Below are 17,324 nucleotides of genomic sequence, written 5' to 3' on the forward strand. Positions count from 1 at the left end.
AAACTAACCCTCCTGTTTGGATCTTTTTGGGTTAGTTGTTTCCAAACTAACCCAAACTAACTCTAACCCATGGATCCAAACAGAGCCGACGTATCGTCGAGTAGTTTTCAGCTGTCCGATGCGACATCTTCAACAGAGGTACGGACCAACTGGAGGTTTCTGGGGAGGCAGAAGGAAACAGCCGAGTGATTAGCCGTTTGCTGGTGCCATCAGTCTCTTCAGTTGGCCCGTCGGTAGCAGCACGGCAACTTGGCCCTTGGAATCGCTCGGGTGCAGGGATATGTCTGGTGTGACTGTCATCGTCGCCGCGACGTGCGTGCCGTGTATCGACAAGATAGAGTCTCGGCGGTGTGCGTCGTGGGGAGAGCAACTGCTCAACTTCTTCTTCGGGGAGAGAGGAGGCGTTGGCCGGTCGAATCTCGCTTTCTGATGGCCGGTTATCGTCAAATCTTTTTCGGTCGGAGACGGAGGCTAGCAAAACGACGCCGGGACAGATTTCTGCGTGGTGATGACGCTTAAACAAGAAGGACTAGGATTCAGATCACTCAACGGTCTGTTTTTTTCTTTTCTTTTTGGCGAATAAGGCTCTTGATTTGTATTAAAAACTTTCAACAATACAAGACATGTCAGAAAACATAAGGAAATCAAAACCATGTTTTTTTATTTTGTCATGAGCCGAAGGCGTGCTTCCACTCCATCACCGAAGCCGGCTTGACATTGTATCATGTGGTTGGAAAGTCTTCATGCTAAAATCCAGCTGGACCAACACCCTGGAGAAGAAATTGTCATCGTAAAATCCTAGTGTAGATCGGAAATCCCAGAACCAACAAGACTTTCACCAGCTCCACAACGGCGGCAGAGAGGATACCGCTGCGGCAGAGAGGGAGCATGAACACTAGAGAGCGCTTGTCGCGTCAGAGAGAAACCAAAGGGGAAAAAAATTAGGCCACAACCTCGTTGCAGCCGAAAACACGATCGGGGCAACATCACCCTGATACCTAATGGCTAGTCTTCCGTCCTTGAAGCTGTTGATCGCCCGCAAGATCACCACCGCAAAGAGCAGGAAGAAGAAGAACACTATACGTGGTCGACAACACAAAGACACATGAAGTGCACACCTGGGTCCAAAGGATCCGAAACATCATAGACACTGTTGTTTATGCTTCCCTCTATAGGAGTTGCTGAGCCCTGAAGAGCAAGGGTTTGCAGCACGTAGTAAGTATTTCTCTCAGTTGGGAACCTATATATCACTCTGATGGATCCCATGACTACATGCAATGATCGGCCACTACACATAATTATGACCATCCTATTCATGGATCACGACCTTGCAAAAGCCCGGAATATGAAACTAGTATTATGCATCTTCGAACAATTGTCGGGATTAAAAATCAATTTTTACAAGAGTGAATTGTTCTGCTTTGGTAGGGCCAAACAGGAGCAAGATACATATAGACAATTGTTCGGTTGTGAATTATGTTCTTTGCCCTTTAGTTATTTGGGCATACCGATTCATCATCGCAAACTTTTTAATAAAGAATGAAAGTGCATCGAAGATCGAATTGAGAAAATAACTTAGTTGTTGGAAGAGCAAGCTAATGTCATATGCAGGGCGGTTAGTGCTCATTAACTCAGTACTTACTAGTATGCTGATGTTCCTGTTATTTTTCTTTGAAGTACCGAAGGGGGTACGAAAGAGATTAGACTTTTTTCGATCTCGATTCTTTTGGCAGTCTGATGAGGCTAAGAAGAAATATCGCCTAGCATGATGGGGTATAATATGCCGACCCAAGGAACGGGGGGTCTCAACATTGAGAACCTGGAAATTAAGAATAAGTGCTTTATGAGTAAATGACTATATAGGTTATCAGTAGAGAATGATGGTATGTGGGCACAGATATTACGCAACAAATATCTGCAATCGAAAACTCTTGCCCAAGTCACCTCGAGACCTACTGATTCGTCAGTCTGGAAGGAGCTTATGAGAACGAAAGATTTGTTCTTTCGTAGGGTCAAATTCATTGTTGGCAATGGGATGACAACAAGATTTTGAGAGGATACGTGGTCAGGAGAGACATCACTAGCCATACAATACCCCACCCTATGTAATATTACGCAACGTAAGGAGGATTACATTGGCACAATATTACAATCAGTACCCCTGAATATTCAGTTTAGACGATCGTTAGTTGGGGAGCGTTGAAACTCCTGGATGCACTTGGTACGTAGATTGATGGATGTTCAATTATCCGACCAACCTGATTCTTTGCACTGGAAGTTGGCTAGAAATGGAGTGTTCACGATAAAAATCTTTGTATATGGGTCTTATTAATTCTTGCCCAATCCCGAGATCGATACATATTTGAAAGATTAAGGTTCCTTTGCGTATTAATTTTTTTATGTGGTTTATCCACAAGCAAGTGATCCTGACCAAAGATAACTTGATAAAGCAACGGTGGGTAAGCAGTACACGATGTTGTTTTTGTGATCATGATGAAACAATACAGCACCTATTCATAGATTGCCCTCTCGCAAAATTACTTTGACGAACGATTTATATAGCCTTTAACATTACTCCTCCAATTAGCATTGAATCGTTATTTGGGACGTGGCTAGCTGGAGTTGAACATACTACCATGTCTCGTATTCGGATAGGAATATGTGCGCTTATTTGGGCTATATGGAATTGCAGGAATGATATGATTTTTAACAAACAACATATTTTAACCTTCTTGCAGATCATCTTCAGAGCTACGACATGGATCCGTACGTGGTCCTTATTCACTCATACGGACTCCAGGGAGCCGTTGGTTACTGGGTGCAACCGGTGGGAGATGGTAGCACGGGCTATATTCAACCGGTTTGGATGGCGGTCGCATAACATAATAGGAGTCTAGGGATCTTGTCCTTCTATTTATACCGATTGTGGTACTGAGCTTTTTTATGTCTCTTTGCTCCGCTTGCGAGCTGTAATATTTATATGACTTTGTACTATTTTGAGACTTTTAATAATATGCCTGCATGCATCGTTCAGATGCAGAGACCGGGGCAAGCCTCCTTTTCAAAAAAAAAAACATAATTAGAGAACTTCTTGTTCTTAACTTGGATGGTGAGATTTTTGGTCTTAATAGCCTTGCTAGTTATAAGAATTAACAGATAGTGTGGTTGGAATTGATGATTTTAAGCAAGTAATTGTACAAAATTTCTCCCGTGCCGCTCCCACCCGAGTGACTCGAGGATGAAAACTAGCACGCCGCCGCCAGCCCTTCCCTACGCCTCCTCCCGTCGCCGCTGTGGCAGTGGGACCCTTCCTCAAACGGGGGAGGGGATCCTTTGGTCGCTATGTGCGGTGAAGCTCAATGCTCGGGGTAGCGGCCTTGAATCTGGTGGCGACGGCGTGGCATGCCTGACCGTGGCGGTCCGCTGATATCCGGACTCATCATGGCCTTCACCCCCGTTCCACCAAGGCCGCGCAACTCTTGGATCCTGAAGTACACCCCGAATGACACTAAGGAGATCACCAAGCTGCACAAGTTAGTATGTCTTGTCTTGCTGTGTGAAACATCTCCCTGTTTTCCTTCTCAAGCTCTGCCATCGCCGCGTCGTGATCATGCGGGAGGGGGCCCTCGTTACCTATAGGATGTCGTTAGCCACCATGTAAGCTCTCATGTCCCTCTTCTTCCTCCCCTCATTCCTTTTCACCCCTCCCAGCAGGTGCATGGCGCGACAAGGGACATGGAGTCGGATTTTTCAGCAGTAACATACACAAAATGGGTCAGGTGAAAAATAGAGACCTCACTTACAACGTCTTTGGCGCCCGCTAGCGTCCTAACGCACATGCAAGGCTACTTGGGCGGCAACCCAATAGCGTCCAAGCGTTTGCTCGCGAGCGAACATGTATCATGATAGTTAACCGCTGACCTTTTTCGTTGACAGTTGGATGTTAATTATTGACATTGCCCTGTTTAAAATCCACGAGTTTCTTTAAAAAATCATGGATTTTGAATGAAGGTCATGAAATTGGAAAAAAGTTCACAAATTTAAATTTCTTCATGAATTTGAAAAAAAAGTGCAAAAAAATTCATGAAGTTGAAAATGTTAGCAATTTTGAACATAATTTTTTGAATTTAAAAAATGGTTTTCTGCAAATTTGAGAAATGTTTGAAATCTTCGCGAATTTGAAGAAGGTCTCAAATTTTGGAAAAAAAGTTTGCAGATTTGGAAAATGTACGCAAAGTAGGGGAAAATACGGATTTGAAAATTTCTCACGAATTTGAAATATTGTGTGATCTTCAAAAAATTCATGACAAAAGAAATAAAATTTTCAAACTATTTTAAAATTTTAAGAATTAAAATGAAAAATTAAATCTAAAAGGAAAATAAAAAATGGAAATGGAGAAATCAAACAAAAACCAACTTTTTTTTGAGACAAAAACAAAAAAACAACTAAAAACAAGAGGAAAAGCACCCCATGGAAAACCTGTGGGAATAATCTACATGGGCCGGCCCATATAGCAAAAACACGCGCACTGGCGCGTGAAGTATGAAACCCAACAACAATATTTGGGCTGCTTGGACGGGTATTCATGTTCCGGCTAGAACCTAAAACACGCTAGACGAACACTGAGACCTGCCGCCGCTCACCGCCGCCGCCGCCGAATCCACCCCGGCCGCCTCCATGAAAGGCCGCAGCAGCCACCGCGGGACCGCTCTCACCTCCGCCGCCGCCTCGACTTCCAGCAAGCGCGACCCCGAAGACGAGCCCGTCTCAGACTCCGAGGAATCGGGCGACGAGGAGGTAAAGCCCAAGCCCTCGCGTTTTCCTTGACCGCCACGCGGATCCGCAGAACCCTCACCGGCGGTGCGTTTGATCCGCAGCAGGATGTCTCCTCGTCGTCGGGGTCGGGGTCGGAGTCGGAGTCGGAGAACGACCAGTTAGCGGAGCGGGAGAGGAAGCTGGAGCGCGTGCTCGCCGACGTGCCCTTCGGCGAGCTGCAGCGCGCGCGTGCCGACGGGTCGCTCGGGGCGCGGGGTGCTTCTGCTGCCGCCGCCGCGCAGAAGAAGGCTCGCAGGGAGAGCAGGAAGAGGTCCGGTTCCACGTCATGCCGGTTCCTGGTTAGGATTATTAGCCAATTTGGGGAATTGAATGAATGCTTGTGCTGATGTGTTCATGTGGTTTTCAACAGGCCCATGGAGATTAGCACGAATGTGCGGCCGCCTAGACTCAGGGATGTGATCCAGGTTCCCAAGAAGGTCAGTTGCTTGTGCGATTCAGTTCATATTTAGCGTGTTGCTGGGAGGAGTAGAGTTTGATTTGATTGGATTAGTAGTATTTGGTATTTTGGTAGTGAAAGTATAGGATAAGCACACACATAGTTCAGTTAGAGCCTTTGAGAGTTCAATCTGTCCATTTTATTGTTGTTGCATTGCATGAGCTTGTGCATAGATAGCATCATAGCATGCATGCTTTATGTGTAATTAAGATGGGTTTTAAAATACATATTTACATTGGGCATGTCTTGCTGCTTCAATTACATATGCTATTGTCCTCGATAAAATAGCTCAAGAAATGCTGATTTAAGTTTTCGTGAATCAATTGACATTATGCACAGCAAGGTTTACTTTTGTCTGACTTGACTTCCGTGCCAGTTTTGCTGTTTGAATCTCTGGTACATTGGTGGAAAATAGAATCAGATTCCACTGGGTTCCTTCCTTGTTTCTTAATCCAACTAAATGTTCTTTAGACCAAAAAAATAAACCTGAATGTAGGGCAACAACTACTTTAAATCCGTCTGTAGCTATCTTAATCTATTTTCATTTTTTGTTGTTTTGCTTATGTTTTAAATTTAATTTAATCATACTAAAGTGATTTAGTACACAAACTTTTGCTATCATATGATGCTTATGTTGAGGATGTTGATTTACACACTGCGCTGTTGGATGTAACTTTACAATAGCTTCATCTTTAGTGAGGCAGTGACAGTACCATATAATATCTCATGAAGTTTGTTGTATTTACTACGTTTTTCTTTCTGTAGGTGGTAAGGGATCCAAGATTTGAACCTGTATATGGAGCTGTTGATAAAGAAGGGTAAGAGTCAAACATAATTATATCATTTGTTGCACGGCATTATTTGTCTTACTCCATTTATATGCTCAGTATTGTGTGCCCTTTAGCTTGGCATGTTCTATTTTAATCCTGCCAAGATAAGGTGGGCAGATAACTTATTTATTTGTATAGCTGATTGCTTTCATTCATTTCCATTCCCATGTCTCTTAAACACTCTATGGTTTCATAATCTATATTGACTAGTTTAGGCACATTTTTCGATTGTAGCGTGTTTGACAGTTCGTTCAAACTTGTTGGCATTCAGGTTCAGGAAAAGATACAATTTCTTATTCGATCATGATCTCCCTGCAGAAAAAGAGGTATATTTTATGCCTTTGTCTGTGCAATCCCATCTCACCGATCATTTATTTTGACAAAATTAAATATGTATCCTGCACTGCCTTAATGTGCCTCTCCAGAAACTCCAAAAGTCGATTAAGAAATTGAAGGACCCTAATGCCATTGAAGAAGCGAAGAATCAGATCACCTGGATTGTAAGTATTTTATACTTGTTCACAAGTTGACATTTTGTAATAGGTTTTGCCGATTTTTCCCACGAATGTTATTTTGTTGTGCTTGGCGGCAAAAATTTAAAATATCTAGGTAGGTGCCCTTATCAAATAAGCTTATGGTCGCTGCAAGCCTGCAATTTGATATTGTGTTAAGATAGCATACATTAGGAATGGTTCTTTAATCTTATGTTAAGTTGGACTGTTATATGTGTATTTTTTAGAACAAATATAAGGTGTGTGATAATTTCAGGACTGGGTTCCTTGTATTGAGCAAAAGCTATCAGGTCTTCCTATTTTGTTGATTGGTTGACGGAACATGTTCTTATCTGCAGGATAAGCAGTTGAGGTCTAATCCTCAGAAGAACGTTGAATCAGAAATTCTGCGAGGACATATTAAGAAAGAGAGGGAAGCAGCAAAGGCAGGAAAACGACCATATTATCTGAAGAAATGTTGGTTCCTCAATCCCGTCCCTCGTCTCTCACACCCTCCCTATCTGCATACTAAAGTTTAGTTCTGTTTCTTGACCAGCTGAAATTCGTGAAAGGAAGTTGATGGATAAGTACAATGAGCTCAAGGTAAGGCGCCCAGGGTTCAGTTGACTGCTAATTTCCACACTTATGAGCATCCCTGGCCTTACACTTCAATGTACGTTGACCATTTACAGGAGGCAGGAAAGCTTGATTCCTTTATGGAGAAGCGACGCAAGAAGAATGCATCCAAAGATCATCGCTTCATGCCATACCGGAGGGATGGGGGTGGTGCATAACAATGCCCCTGCAGCGGCTTTTCGGGTGATTCTGGCTAGTCTATTCTCTGCTCACAGAGTTGTACCAGCGCTCTCTGCTCTCCTGTTGTTGCCCTAGTGTCCCAGATATTTGTCAGCAACGATGAGTTGAAGTTAATCCATGGACCATATATTTGTAGTTGAGCTCTGGTTGCTGGTAGCAACAAGCAACTGTAAAACCAAACCATGGATATAATGTTTTGTTTCATCTAATGCTTTAATTAATGCCAGTCTTTCTGTGTCATCAAGGAGTAAAATACACTTGCTTGTTGCAAGTGAACAATATATTCCTTTGGTTAGTTTCCTTGATGACATACGGCTGGAAGCACCAACAGTCAAACACTTGGCGATGGAGGTGATAATCGCCGCCACGACGCCCGTTGCAGATTTGCCCCAACACATGGAAACAGATAACTTTAACTACAAACTCAATTCATTTTATATCATCATGATGAAATGCTGAGTAGTAGCAGTTGGCTGAACTCCCATTACTTTTGATTAGAATGAACCCGTCCGGCCAATATGGATCAAGCTGACACAGACAATTGAGATAGATAACTAGAAGCGGCTCAATCATTCATTCACACTAGCTACTAGATTTGCTCTGGATGGAAATGCTCTGCATAGATGGATGTTGCTAGATCAGACCACCGGACGCATGCTCCATGGTAGGTACGGTGGCTGTTGTCTCCATGACGCTAGAGATGGGGAATGGGAGTTGAGGGGTGAGGAGATTAAAAGTCCACTGTTTGATTAGAGAGAATGGGAGTTTAAGTGGGAAGGGGAATGAAAGTTGAGGAAGCCAAATTCCACCTATTTCTTCCTAGGGGGTACCCTGTTAATTCGTGAGCAGAGTTTTATCCCGTGCTAATTCCCACCATATACCAAACAAGGGAATGAGAGTAAAAATCAACTTCGCGTGACTAATCCCTCCATAACATCCTGATGCAAACTCTCGTTCTCATGCCCAACTGTTTACCAAACAGGCTAGATCCTATCCAGCATCTATGCTTGCATGCCAAACCTGATTGCATTATTCAGAAACCAACCCATTCACTAGAACGGCACACAAAATGATACTAGGTCAAAGTGAGGATTTGCAGTTAGGACCATGAAGAACGTACCAGGAGTCTAGTAGGAGGTAAGAAGGAAAGCATCCACCAAATTCCTTCTGTTTTCATGCATGTATATAGAGGTAAAGAAAAGGAGGGGTTCCTTCATTTTCCACAGGACGTAGTTGCGCGACGCCGACATGTCCTGGATCCTCGCGGAAAGTTCCATGAACGCTTCAATCATCCACGTCGCTATCCTCTTTCATCGTTTGATGCAGTGCGTGTACCACGAGCTTAGTGCAGACGTTAATGGCTTTGGTCGGAGAGCGACATGGTTTCTTCAGTGTAGGTCACTTGAAGCACGATTGGTTGGATGGAACGTAACCACACTTGGTTCTGGTTGCTTGATAGCTTCTTCACGGGGCGGCGTTTCTCGGACTTTTCCGGAGCCAGCCAACGGAGGATCGTAAAGATAGCAATTCTATCGTCGTGACAGATAATAAGAATGAAAACCTCCCTCTTGGCGTCGCTTTGCTAGCTAGGCCGGGCATCTTCCAAATTAATATTGTGAAATTCCGCAGTCCACAAAAACCACCCTGACCGACGGTCAGATTTTTTTGAATATGCCCGTGAGTTTATGCGAGACTTGAGCAAAACTCAGATCGGAGAAGAATATGGTCCTGTCGATTTTGCTTCTGACGGAAGGCGTGGCACGATTGTCTGTCCCGTGTACTTTCGGCGCCTTTCTCCTTTTGCTCAAGTCCCGTGTTAGGATCCTGGAAATAGATGGAATGATGATAGCTCGAAAAGTATTTGCTTTGTTGAGTTGGGCGACGCTGGAAAGTTCGGCTCCATGCGACAACTTGGTTTAGCCAGGGAAACGACAGTGAATCTACCTTTTTGAACTCACAGAGAATCAAATTTCTCAAGTTTTTAAAATTGAAAATATACACATTGGCGTTGAATTGAAATTTAGTTTTAAAAACTTTAGAAACTAATTCTCAGTCCCGCTTTTTAGACAAAACACCATCCTTCAGTAAGTGTTGAAAACGAAAAACTGCAACATAGCAACGTTCTGATGGGGTCACAATACAACAGGACCCAACAATAAATGGAAATAACAGGTCACTAGGTGATCGGAAATAGCCTACACTTAAGGAAGGGGTGGCTAACCTCAAGGCAACAACCAACTGTTGTAATATCCTAGGGTTCCAATGTGAGATCCCGCTCCAGGTTATATACTCTGTCCACCCATCGGAGAGAATGGGCCACATGAGCCAGGAGATGTCGGAATACTGAAGCCCAATTACTGTCCAACACTTCCCTTAAGATGAGTGATAAATATCCATCGTTCGCACTTTGACACAAGCTCGATTACAATTCTTGACAGCCAAACCCTTTGTTGGATAATCATCAACCTGTTGCCATGTACTCACATAGTTGACCTTGATGATTCTAGCATCCAACTTGTTTTTAATAAAAAGATTATCGATCTCAATGTGCTTTGTCCTATCATGTTGGACTAGATTATTTGCTATGCAAATTGTTGACTTGTTATCACACCATAAGTTCAAGTGTCCTGCCTTTAACACCTCCAGCTCACTCAAAAAGTTTCTTACCCATAGCATCCCACTTAATCCTTAATACGTGGCTTTATACTCTCCTTCTGTAGTTGACCTTGATACTATTATTTATTTTCGCTTCTCCATGATACCAATTCCCTCCAAGGAATACACAATAACATGAAGTTGACCTTATATCATCTAAACAGCTTGCCCAATCAGCATCACTATAACTGTCAACTGTTAGATCCATTTGCTTTAAACCATAGCCCTTTCTTTGGAGTTCCTTTTATTTTTCTGCGATAAAATTTCAATATATTCATGTTCAATCAAAGCAGTACAAAGAATAACAAAGGTAATAAAAATTACAACCATGTTCATGGACCACCTAGCGACGACTACAAGCACTGAAGCGAGCCGAAGGCGCGCCGCCTGAAGGAAATATGCCCTAGAGGCAATAATAAAGTTATTATTTATTTCCTTATATCATGATAAATGTTTATTATTCATGCTAGAATTGTATTAACCGGAAACATAATACATGTGTGAATACATAGACAAACAGAGTGTCACTAGTATGCCTCTACTTGACTAGCTCGTTAATCAAAGATGGTTATGTTTCCTAACCATAGACAAAAGAGTTGTTATTTGAGTAACGAGGTCACATCATTAGTTGAATGATCTGATTGACATGACCCATTCCATTAGCTTAGCACCTGATCGTTTAGTATGTTGCTATTGCTTTCTTCATGACTTATACATGTTCCTATAACTATGAGATTATGCAACTCCCGTTTGCCGGAGGAACACCTTGGGTGCTACCAAACGTCACAACGTAACTGGGTGATTATAAAGGAGCATTACAGGTGTCTCCAAAAGTAGATGTTGGGTTGACGTATTTCGAGATTAGGATTTGTCACTCCGATTGTCGGAGAGGTATCTCTGGGCCCTCTCGGTAATGCACATCACATAAGCCTTGCAAGCACTGCAACTAATATGTTAGTTGTGAGATGATGTATTACGGAACGAGTAAAGAGACTTGCCAGTAACGAGATTGAACTAGGTATTGGATACCGAAGATCGAATCTCGGGCAAGTAACATACCGATGACAAAGGGAACAACGTATGTTGTTATGCGGTCTGACCGATAAAGATCTTCGTAGAATATGTAGGAGCCAATATGGGCATCCAGGTCCCGCTATTGGTTATTGACCGGAGACGTGTCTCGGTCATGTCTACATTGTTCTCGAACCCGTAGGGTCCGCACGCTTAAGGTTACGATGACAGTTATATTATGAGTTTACATGTTTTGATGTACCGAAGGAGTTCGGAGTCCCGGATGAGATTGGGGACATGACGAGGAGTCTCGAAATGGTCGAGACGTAAAGATTCATATATTGGATGATATGGTTAGGCCAAGGGGTCAAGCCCATGAGGCTTTAGATCGGTGCAAAAGGAGTTTTGCGGAGTCCAGGGGGCCAAACGCCGGAGACCCTGGCGTCTGGCCCTGGGCCAGACGCCGAGGCCCATGGCGTCTGGGCCAGACGCCAAGGATTGTGGCGTTTGGTCCTGGAGTCCGAGTGGGACTCTTGCCTTTCGGGAAAAACCGACTTTGAGGAGGCTTTTGCTCCAAGTTTCGACCCCGGGGCTCAACATATAAATAAAGGGGCAGGGCTAGCACCAAAGACACAACAATTGATCCCTTGGATCTCTTAGCCGTGTGCGGTGCCCCCCTCCACCATAGTCCACCTCGATAATATCGTAGCGGTGCTTAGGCGAAGCCCTGCGACGGTAGAACATCAAGATCGTCACCACGCCGTCGTGCTGACGGAACTCTCCCTCGACACTCGGCTGGATCGGAGTTCGAGGGACGTCATCGAGCTGAACGTGTGCTAGAACTCGGAGGTGCCGTAGTTTCGGTGCTTGATCGGTCGGGCCGTGAAGACGTACGACTACATCAACCGCGTTGTGCTAACGCTTCCGCTTACGGTCTACAAGGGTATGTAGACAACACTCTCCCCTCTCGTTGCTATACATCACCATGATCTTGCGTGTGCGTAGGAATTTTTTTGAAATTACTACGAAACCCAACAGTGGTATCAGAGCCTAGGTTACTTATGTTGATGTTATATGCACGAGTAGAACACAAGTGAGTTGTGGACGATATAAGTCATACTGCCTACCAGCATGTCATACTTTGGTTCGGCGGTATTGTTGGACGAGACGACCCGGACCAACCTTACGCGTACGCTTACGCGAGACCGGTTCCCTCGACGTGCTTTGCACATAGATGGCTTGCGGGCGACTGTCTCTCCAACTTTAGTTGAACCGAGTATGGCTACGCCCGGTCCTTGAGAAGGTTAAAACGGAGTCTATTTGACAAACTATCGTTGTGGTTTTGATGCGTAGGTGAGATTGGTTCTTACTTAAGCCCGTAGCAGCCACGTAAAACATGCAACAACAAAGTAGAGGACGTCTAACTTGTTTTTGCAGGGCATGTTGTGATGTGATATGGTCAAAGCATGATGCTGAATTTTATTGTATGAGATGATCATGTTTTGTAACCGAGTTATCGGCAACTGGCAGGAGCCATATGGTTGTCGTTTTATTGTATGCAATGCAATCGCGATGTAATGCTTTACTTTATTACTAAACGGTAGTGATAGTCGTGGAAGCATAAGATTGGCGAGACGACAACGATGCTATGATGGAGATCAAGGTGTCGCGCCGGTGACGATGGTGATCATGACGGTGTTTTGGAGATGGAGATCACAAGCACAAGATGATGATGGCCATATCATATCACTTATATTGATTGCATGTGATGTTTATCTTTTTATGCATCTTATCTTGCTTTGATTGACGGTAGCATTATAAGATGATCTCTCACTAAATTATCAAGAAGTGTTCTCCCTGAGTATGCACCGTTGCCAAAGTTCGTCGTGCCCAGACACCACGTGATGATCGGGTGTGATAAGCTCTACGTCCATCTACAACGGGTGCAAGCCAGTTTTGCACACGCAGAATACTCAGGTTAAACTTGACGAGCCTAGCATATACAGATATGGCCTCGGAACACGGAGACCGAAAGGTCGAGCGTGAATCATATAGTAGATATGATCAACATAACGATGTTCACCATTGAAAACTACTCCATCTCACGTGATGATCGGTCATGGTTTAGTTGATTTGGATCACGTAATCACTTAGAGGATTAGAGGGATGTCTATCTAAGTGGGAGTTCTTAAATAATATGATTAATTGAACTTTAATTTATCATGAACTTAGTCCTGGTAGTATTTTGCAAATTATGTTGTAGATCAATAGCTCGCGTTGTTGCTTCCCTGTGTTTATTTTGATATGTTCCTAGAGAAAATCATGTTGAAAAATGTTAGTAGCAATGATGCGGATTGGATCCGTGATCTGAGGTTTATCCTTATTACTGCACAGAAGAATTATGTCCTTGATGCACCGCTAGGTGACGGACCTATTGCAGGAGCAGATGCAGACGTTATGAACGTTTGGCTAGCTCAATATGATGACTACTTGATAGTTTAGTGCACCATGCTTAATGGCTTAGAATCGGGACTTCAACGACGTTTTGAACGTCATGGAGCATATGAGATGTTCCAGGAGTTGAAGTTAATATTTCAAGCAAATACCCGAGTTGAGAGATATGTAGTCTCCAACAAGTTCTATAGCTAAAAGATGGAGGAGAATCGCTCAACTAGTGAGCATGTGCCCAGATTGTCTGAGTACAACAATCACTTGAATCAAGTGGGAGTTAATCTTCCAGATAAGATAGTGATTGACAGAATTCTCTAGTCACCATCACCAAGTTAGTAGAACTTCGTGATGAACTATGATATGCAAGGGATAACGGAAATAATTCCCAAGCTCTTCGTAATGCGGAAATTGACGAAGGTAGAAATCGAGAAAAACATCAAGTGTTGATGGTAGACAAGACCACTAGTTTCAAGAAAAGGGCAGAGGGAAGAAGGGGAACTTCAAATAGAATGGCAAGCAAGTTGCTGCTCAAGTGAAGAAGCCCAAGTCTGGTCCTAAGCCTGAGACTAAGTGTTTCTACTGCAAAGGGACTGGTCACTGGAAGCGGAACTACCCCAAGTGATTGGCAGATAAGAAGGATGGCAAAGTGAACATAAGTATATTTTATATACATGTTATTGATGTGTACTTTACTAGTGTTTATAGCAACCCCTCAGTATTTGATACTAGTTCAGTTGCTAAGATTAGTAACTCGAAACGGGAGTTGCAGAATAAACAGAGACTAGTTAAGGGTGAAGTGACGATGTGTGTTGGAAGTGGTTCCAAGATTGATATGATCATCATCGCACACTCCCTATACTTTCGGGATTAGTGTTGAACCTGAATAAGTGTTATTTGGTGTTTGCGTTAAGCATGAATATGATTTGATCATGTTTATTGTAATATGGTTATTCATTTAAGTAAGAGAATAAATTGTTGTTCTGTTTACATGAATAAAACCTTATATGGTTACACACCCAATGAAAATAGTTCGTTGGATCTCGATCGTAGTGATACACATAATCATAATATTGAAACCAAAAGATGCAAAGTTAATAATGATAGTGCAACTTATTTGTAGCACTGCCGTTTAGGTCATATTGGTGTAAAGCGCATGAAGAAACTCCATGCTGATGGGATTTTGGAATCACTTGATTATGAATCACTTGATGCTTGCGAACCATGCCTTTTGGGCAAGATGACTAAAACGCCGTTCTCCGGAACAATGAAGCAAGCAACAGATTTGTTGGAGATCATACATACTGATGTATGTGGTCCGGTGAATATTAAAGCTTGCAGCAGGTATCATTATTTTCTGACCTTCACAGATGATTTGAGCAGATATGGGGATATCTACTTCATGAAACATAAGTTTGAAACATTTGAACAGTTCAAAGAATTTCAGAGTGAAGTGGAAAATCATCGTGACAAGAAAATAAAGTTTCTACGATCTGATCGCGGAGACAAATATTTGAGTTACGAGTTTGGTCTTCAATTAAAACAATGTGGAATAGTTTCACAAACTCATGCCACATGGAACACCACAGCATAATGGTGTGTCCGAACGTCATAACCGTACTTTATTAGATATATAGTGCAATCTATGATGTCTCTTACGGATCTACCACTATCGTTTTGGGGTTATGCATTAAAGACAGCTACATTCACATTAAATAGGGCACCATCTAAATCCGTTGAGGCGACACCATATGAACTATGGTTTGGCAAGAAACCTAAGCTGTCGTTTCTTAAAGTTTGGGGTTGCAATGCTTATATGAAAAATTTCATCCTGATAAGCTCAAACTCAAATCGGAGAAGTGCGTCTTCATAGGATATTCAGAGAAAACTATTGGATACACCTTCTACCACAGATCCGAAGGCAAGACTTTTTTTGCTAAATTCGGAAACTTTCTGGAGAAGGGGTTTCTCTTGAAAGAAGTGAGTGGGAGGAAAGTAGAACTTGACGAGGTAACTGTACCTGCTCCCTTATTGGAAAGTAGTACATCACAGAAAACTGTTTTTGTGACACCTACACCAGTTAGTGAGGAAGCTAATGATGATGATCATGAAACTTCAGAACAAGATACTACTGAAGCTCGTAGATCAACCAGAGTAAGATCCGCGCCAGAGTGGTACGGTAATCCTGTTCTGAAAGTCATGCTACTAGATCATGATGAAACCTACGAACTATGAAGAAGCGATGATGAGCCCAGATTCCGCAAAGTGGCTTGAAGCCATGAAATCTGAGATGGGATCCATGTATGAGAACAAAGTATGGACTTTGGTTGACTTGCCCGATGATCGGCAAGCAATTGAGAATAAATGGATCTTTAAGAAGAAGACTGACGCTGATGGTAATGTTACTGTCTACAAAGCTCGACTTGTCGCAAAAGGTTTTCGGCAAGTTCAAGGGATTGACTACGATGAGACCTTCTCACCCGTAGCGATGCTTAAGTCCGTCCGAATCATGTTAGCAATTGCCGCATTTTATGATTATGAAATTTGGCAGATGGATGTCAAAACTGCATTCCTGAATGGATTTCTGGAAGAAGAGTTGTATATGATGCAACCGGAAGGTTTTGTCGATTCAAAGGGAGCTAACAAAGTGTGCAAGCTCCAGCGATCCATTTATGGACTGGTGCAAGCCTCTCGGAGTTGGAATAAACGTTTTGATAGTGTGATCAAAGCATTTGGTTTTATACAGACTTTCGGAGAAGCCTGTATTTACAAGAAAGTGAGTGGGAGCTCTACAACATTTCTGATAAGTATATGTGAATGACATATTGTTGATCGGAAATAATGTAGAATTATTCTGTAAAGCATAAAAGGAGTGTTTGAAAGGAGTTTTTCAAAGAAAGACTTCGGTGAAGCTGCTTACATATTGAGTTTCAAGATCTATAGAGATAGATCAAGACGCTTGATAAGTTTTTTCAATGAGTACATACCTTGACAAGATTTTGAAGTAGTTCAAAATGGAACAGTCAAAGAAAAAGTTCTTGCCTGTGTTACAAGGTGTGAAGTTGAGTAAGACTCAAAGCCCGACCACGGCAAAAAATAGAAAGAGAATGAAAGTCATTTCCTATGCCTCAGTCATAGGTTCTATAAAGTATGCCATGCTGTGTACCAGATCTATTGTATACCCTGCACTGAGTTTGGCAAGGGAGTACAATAGTGATCTAGGAGTAGATCACTGGACAGTGGTCAAAATTGTCCTTAGTGGAATAAGGATATGTTTCTCTATTATGGAAGTGAAAAAAGGTTCGTCGTAAAGGGTTACGCCGATGCAAGTTTGACACTAATCTAGATGACTCTAAGTCTCGATCTAGATACATATTGAAAGTGGGAGCAATTAGCTAGAGTAGCTCCATGCAGAGCATTGTTGACATAGAAATTTGCAAAATACATGAGGATCTGAATGTGGCAGACCCGTTGACTAAGATTCTCTCACAAGCAAAACATGATCACACCTTAGTACTCCTTGGGTGTTAATCACATAGCGATGTGAACTAGATTACTGAATCTAGTAAACCCTTTGGGTGTTGGTCACATAGCGATGTGAACTATGGGTGTTAATCACATGGTGATGTGAACTATTGCTGTTAAATCACATGGCGATGTGAACTAGATTATTGACTCCAGTGCAAGTGGGAGACTGAAGGAAATATGCCCTAAAGGCAATAATAAAGTTATTATTTATTTCCTTATATCATGATAAATGTTTATTATTCATGCTAGAATTGTATTAACCGGAAACATAA

The 17,324-nt window shown here is 42.6% G+C and overlaps 1 protein-coding gene across 2 annotated transcripts; it reads left to right on the top strand.

The window, feature by feature from the left end:
- Positions 1–4,588: 4,588 nt before the first annotated feature.
- LOC119311206 (ribosomal RNA processing protein 36 homolog) lies at positions 4,589–7,650 on the top strand. 2 transcript variants are annotated; one of them, XM_037586844.1, is made up of 9 exons: positions 4,589–4,798; positions 4,879–5,087; positions 5,187–5,253; positions 6,039–6,091; positions 6,375–6,429; positions 6,529–6,603; positions 6,954–7,071; positions 7,151–7,197; positions 7,287–7,650. In XM_037586844.1, the coding sequence occupies exons 1-9, from the start codon at positions 4,679–4,681 to the stop codon at positions 7,386–7,388; spliced, it is 846 nt and encodes a 281-aa protein (XP_037442741.1). In that variant the 5' UTR covers positions 4,589–4,678; the 3' UTR covers positions 7,389–7,650. The 2 variants fall into 2 exon arrangements, with proteins under 2 accessions (XP_037442741.1, XP_037442742.1); XM_037586845.1 differs by having other exon boundaries at positions 4,882–5,087.
- The last annotated feature ends 9,674 nt before the right edge of the window (positions 7,651–17,324 follow it).

Source organism: Triticum dicoccoides, chromosome 5B (assembly GCF_002162155.2).
Source record: "Triticum dicoccoides isolate Atlit2015 ecotype Zavitan chromosome 5B, WEW_v2.0, whole genome shotgun sequence".
In the NCBI taxonomy this organism is placed as follows: Eukaryota; Viridiplantae; Streptophyta; class Magnoliopsida; order Poales; family Poaceae; genus Triticum; species Triticum dicoccoides.

Coding starts and splice junctions, on each gene's coding strand:
- LOC119311206 (XM_037586844.1), top strand. CDS start 4,679: ATGAAAGGCCGCAGCAGCCACCGCGGGACCGCTCTCACCTCCGCCGCC. Junction 5,254..6,038: donor TGATCCAGGTTCCCAAGAAG/GTCAGTTGCTTG, acceptor TTCTTTCTGTAG/GTGGTAAGGGATCCAAGATT. Junction 6,604..6,953: donor AGAATCAGATCACCTGGATT/GTAAGTATTTTA, acceptor TCTTATCTGCAG/GATAAGCAGTTGAGGTCTAA.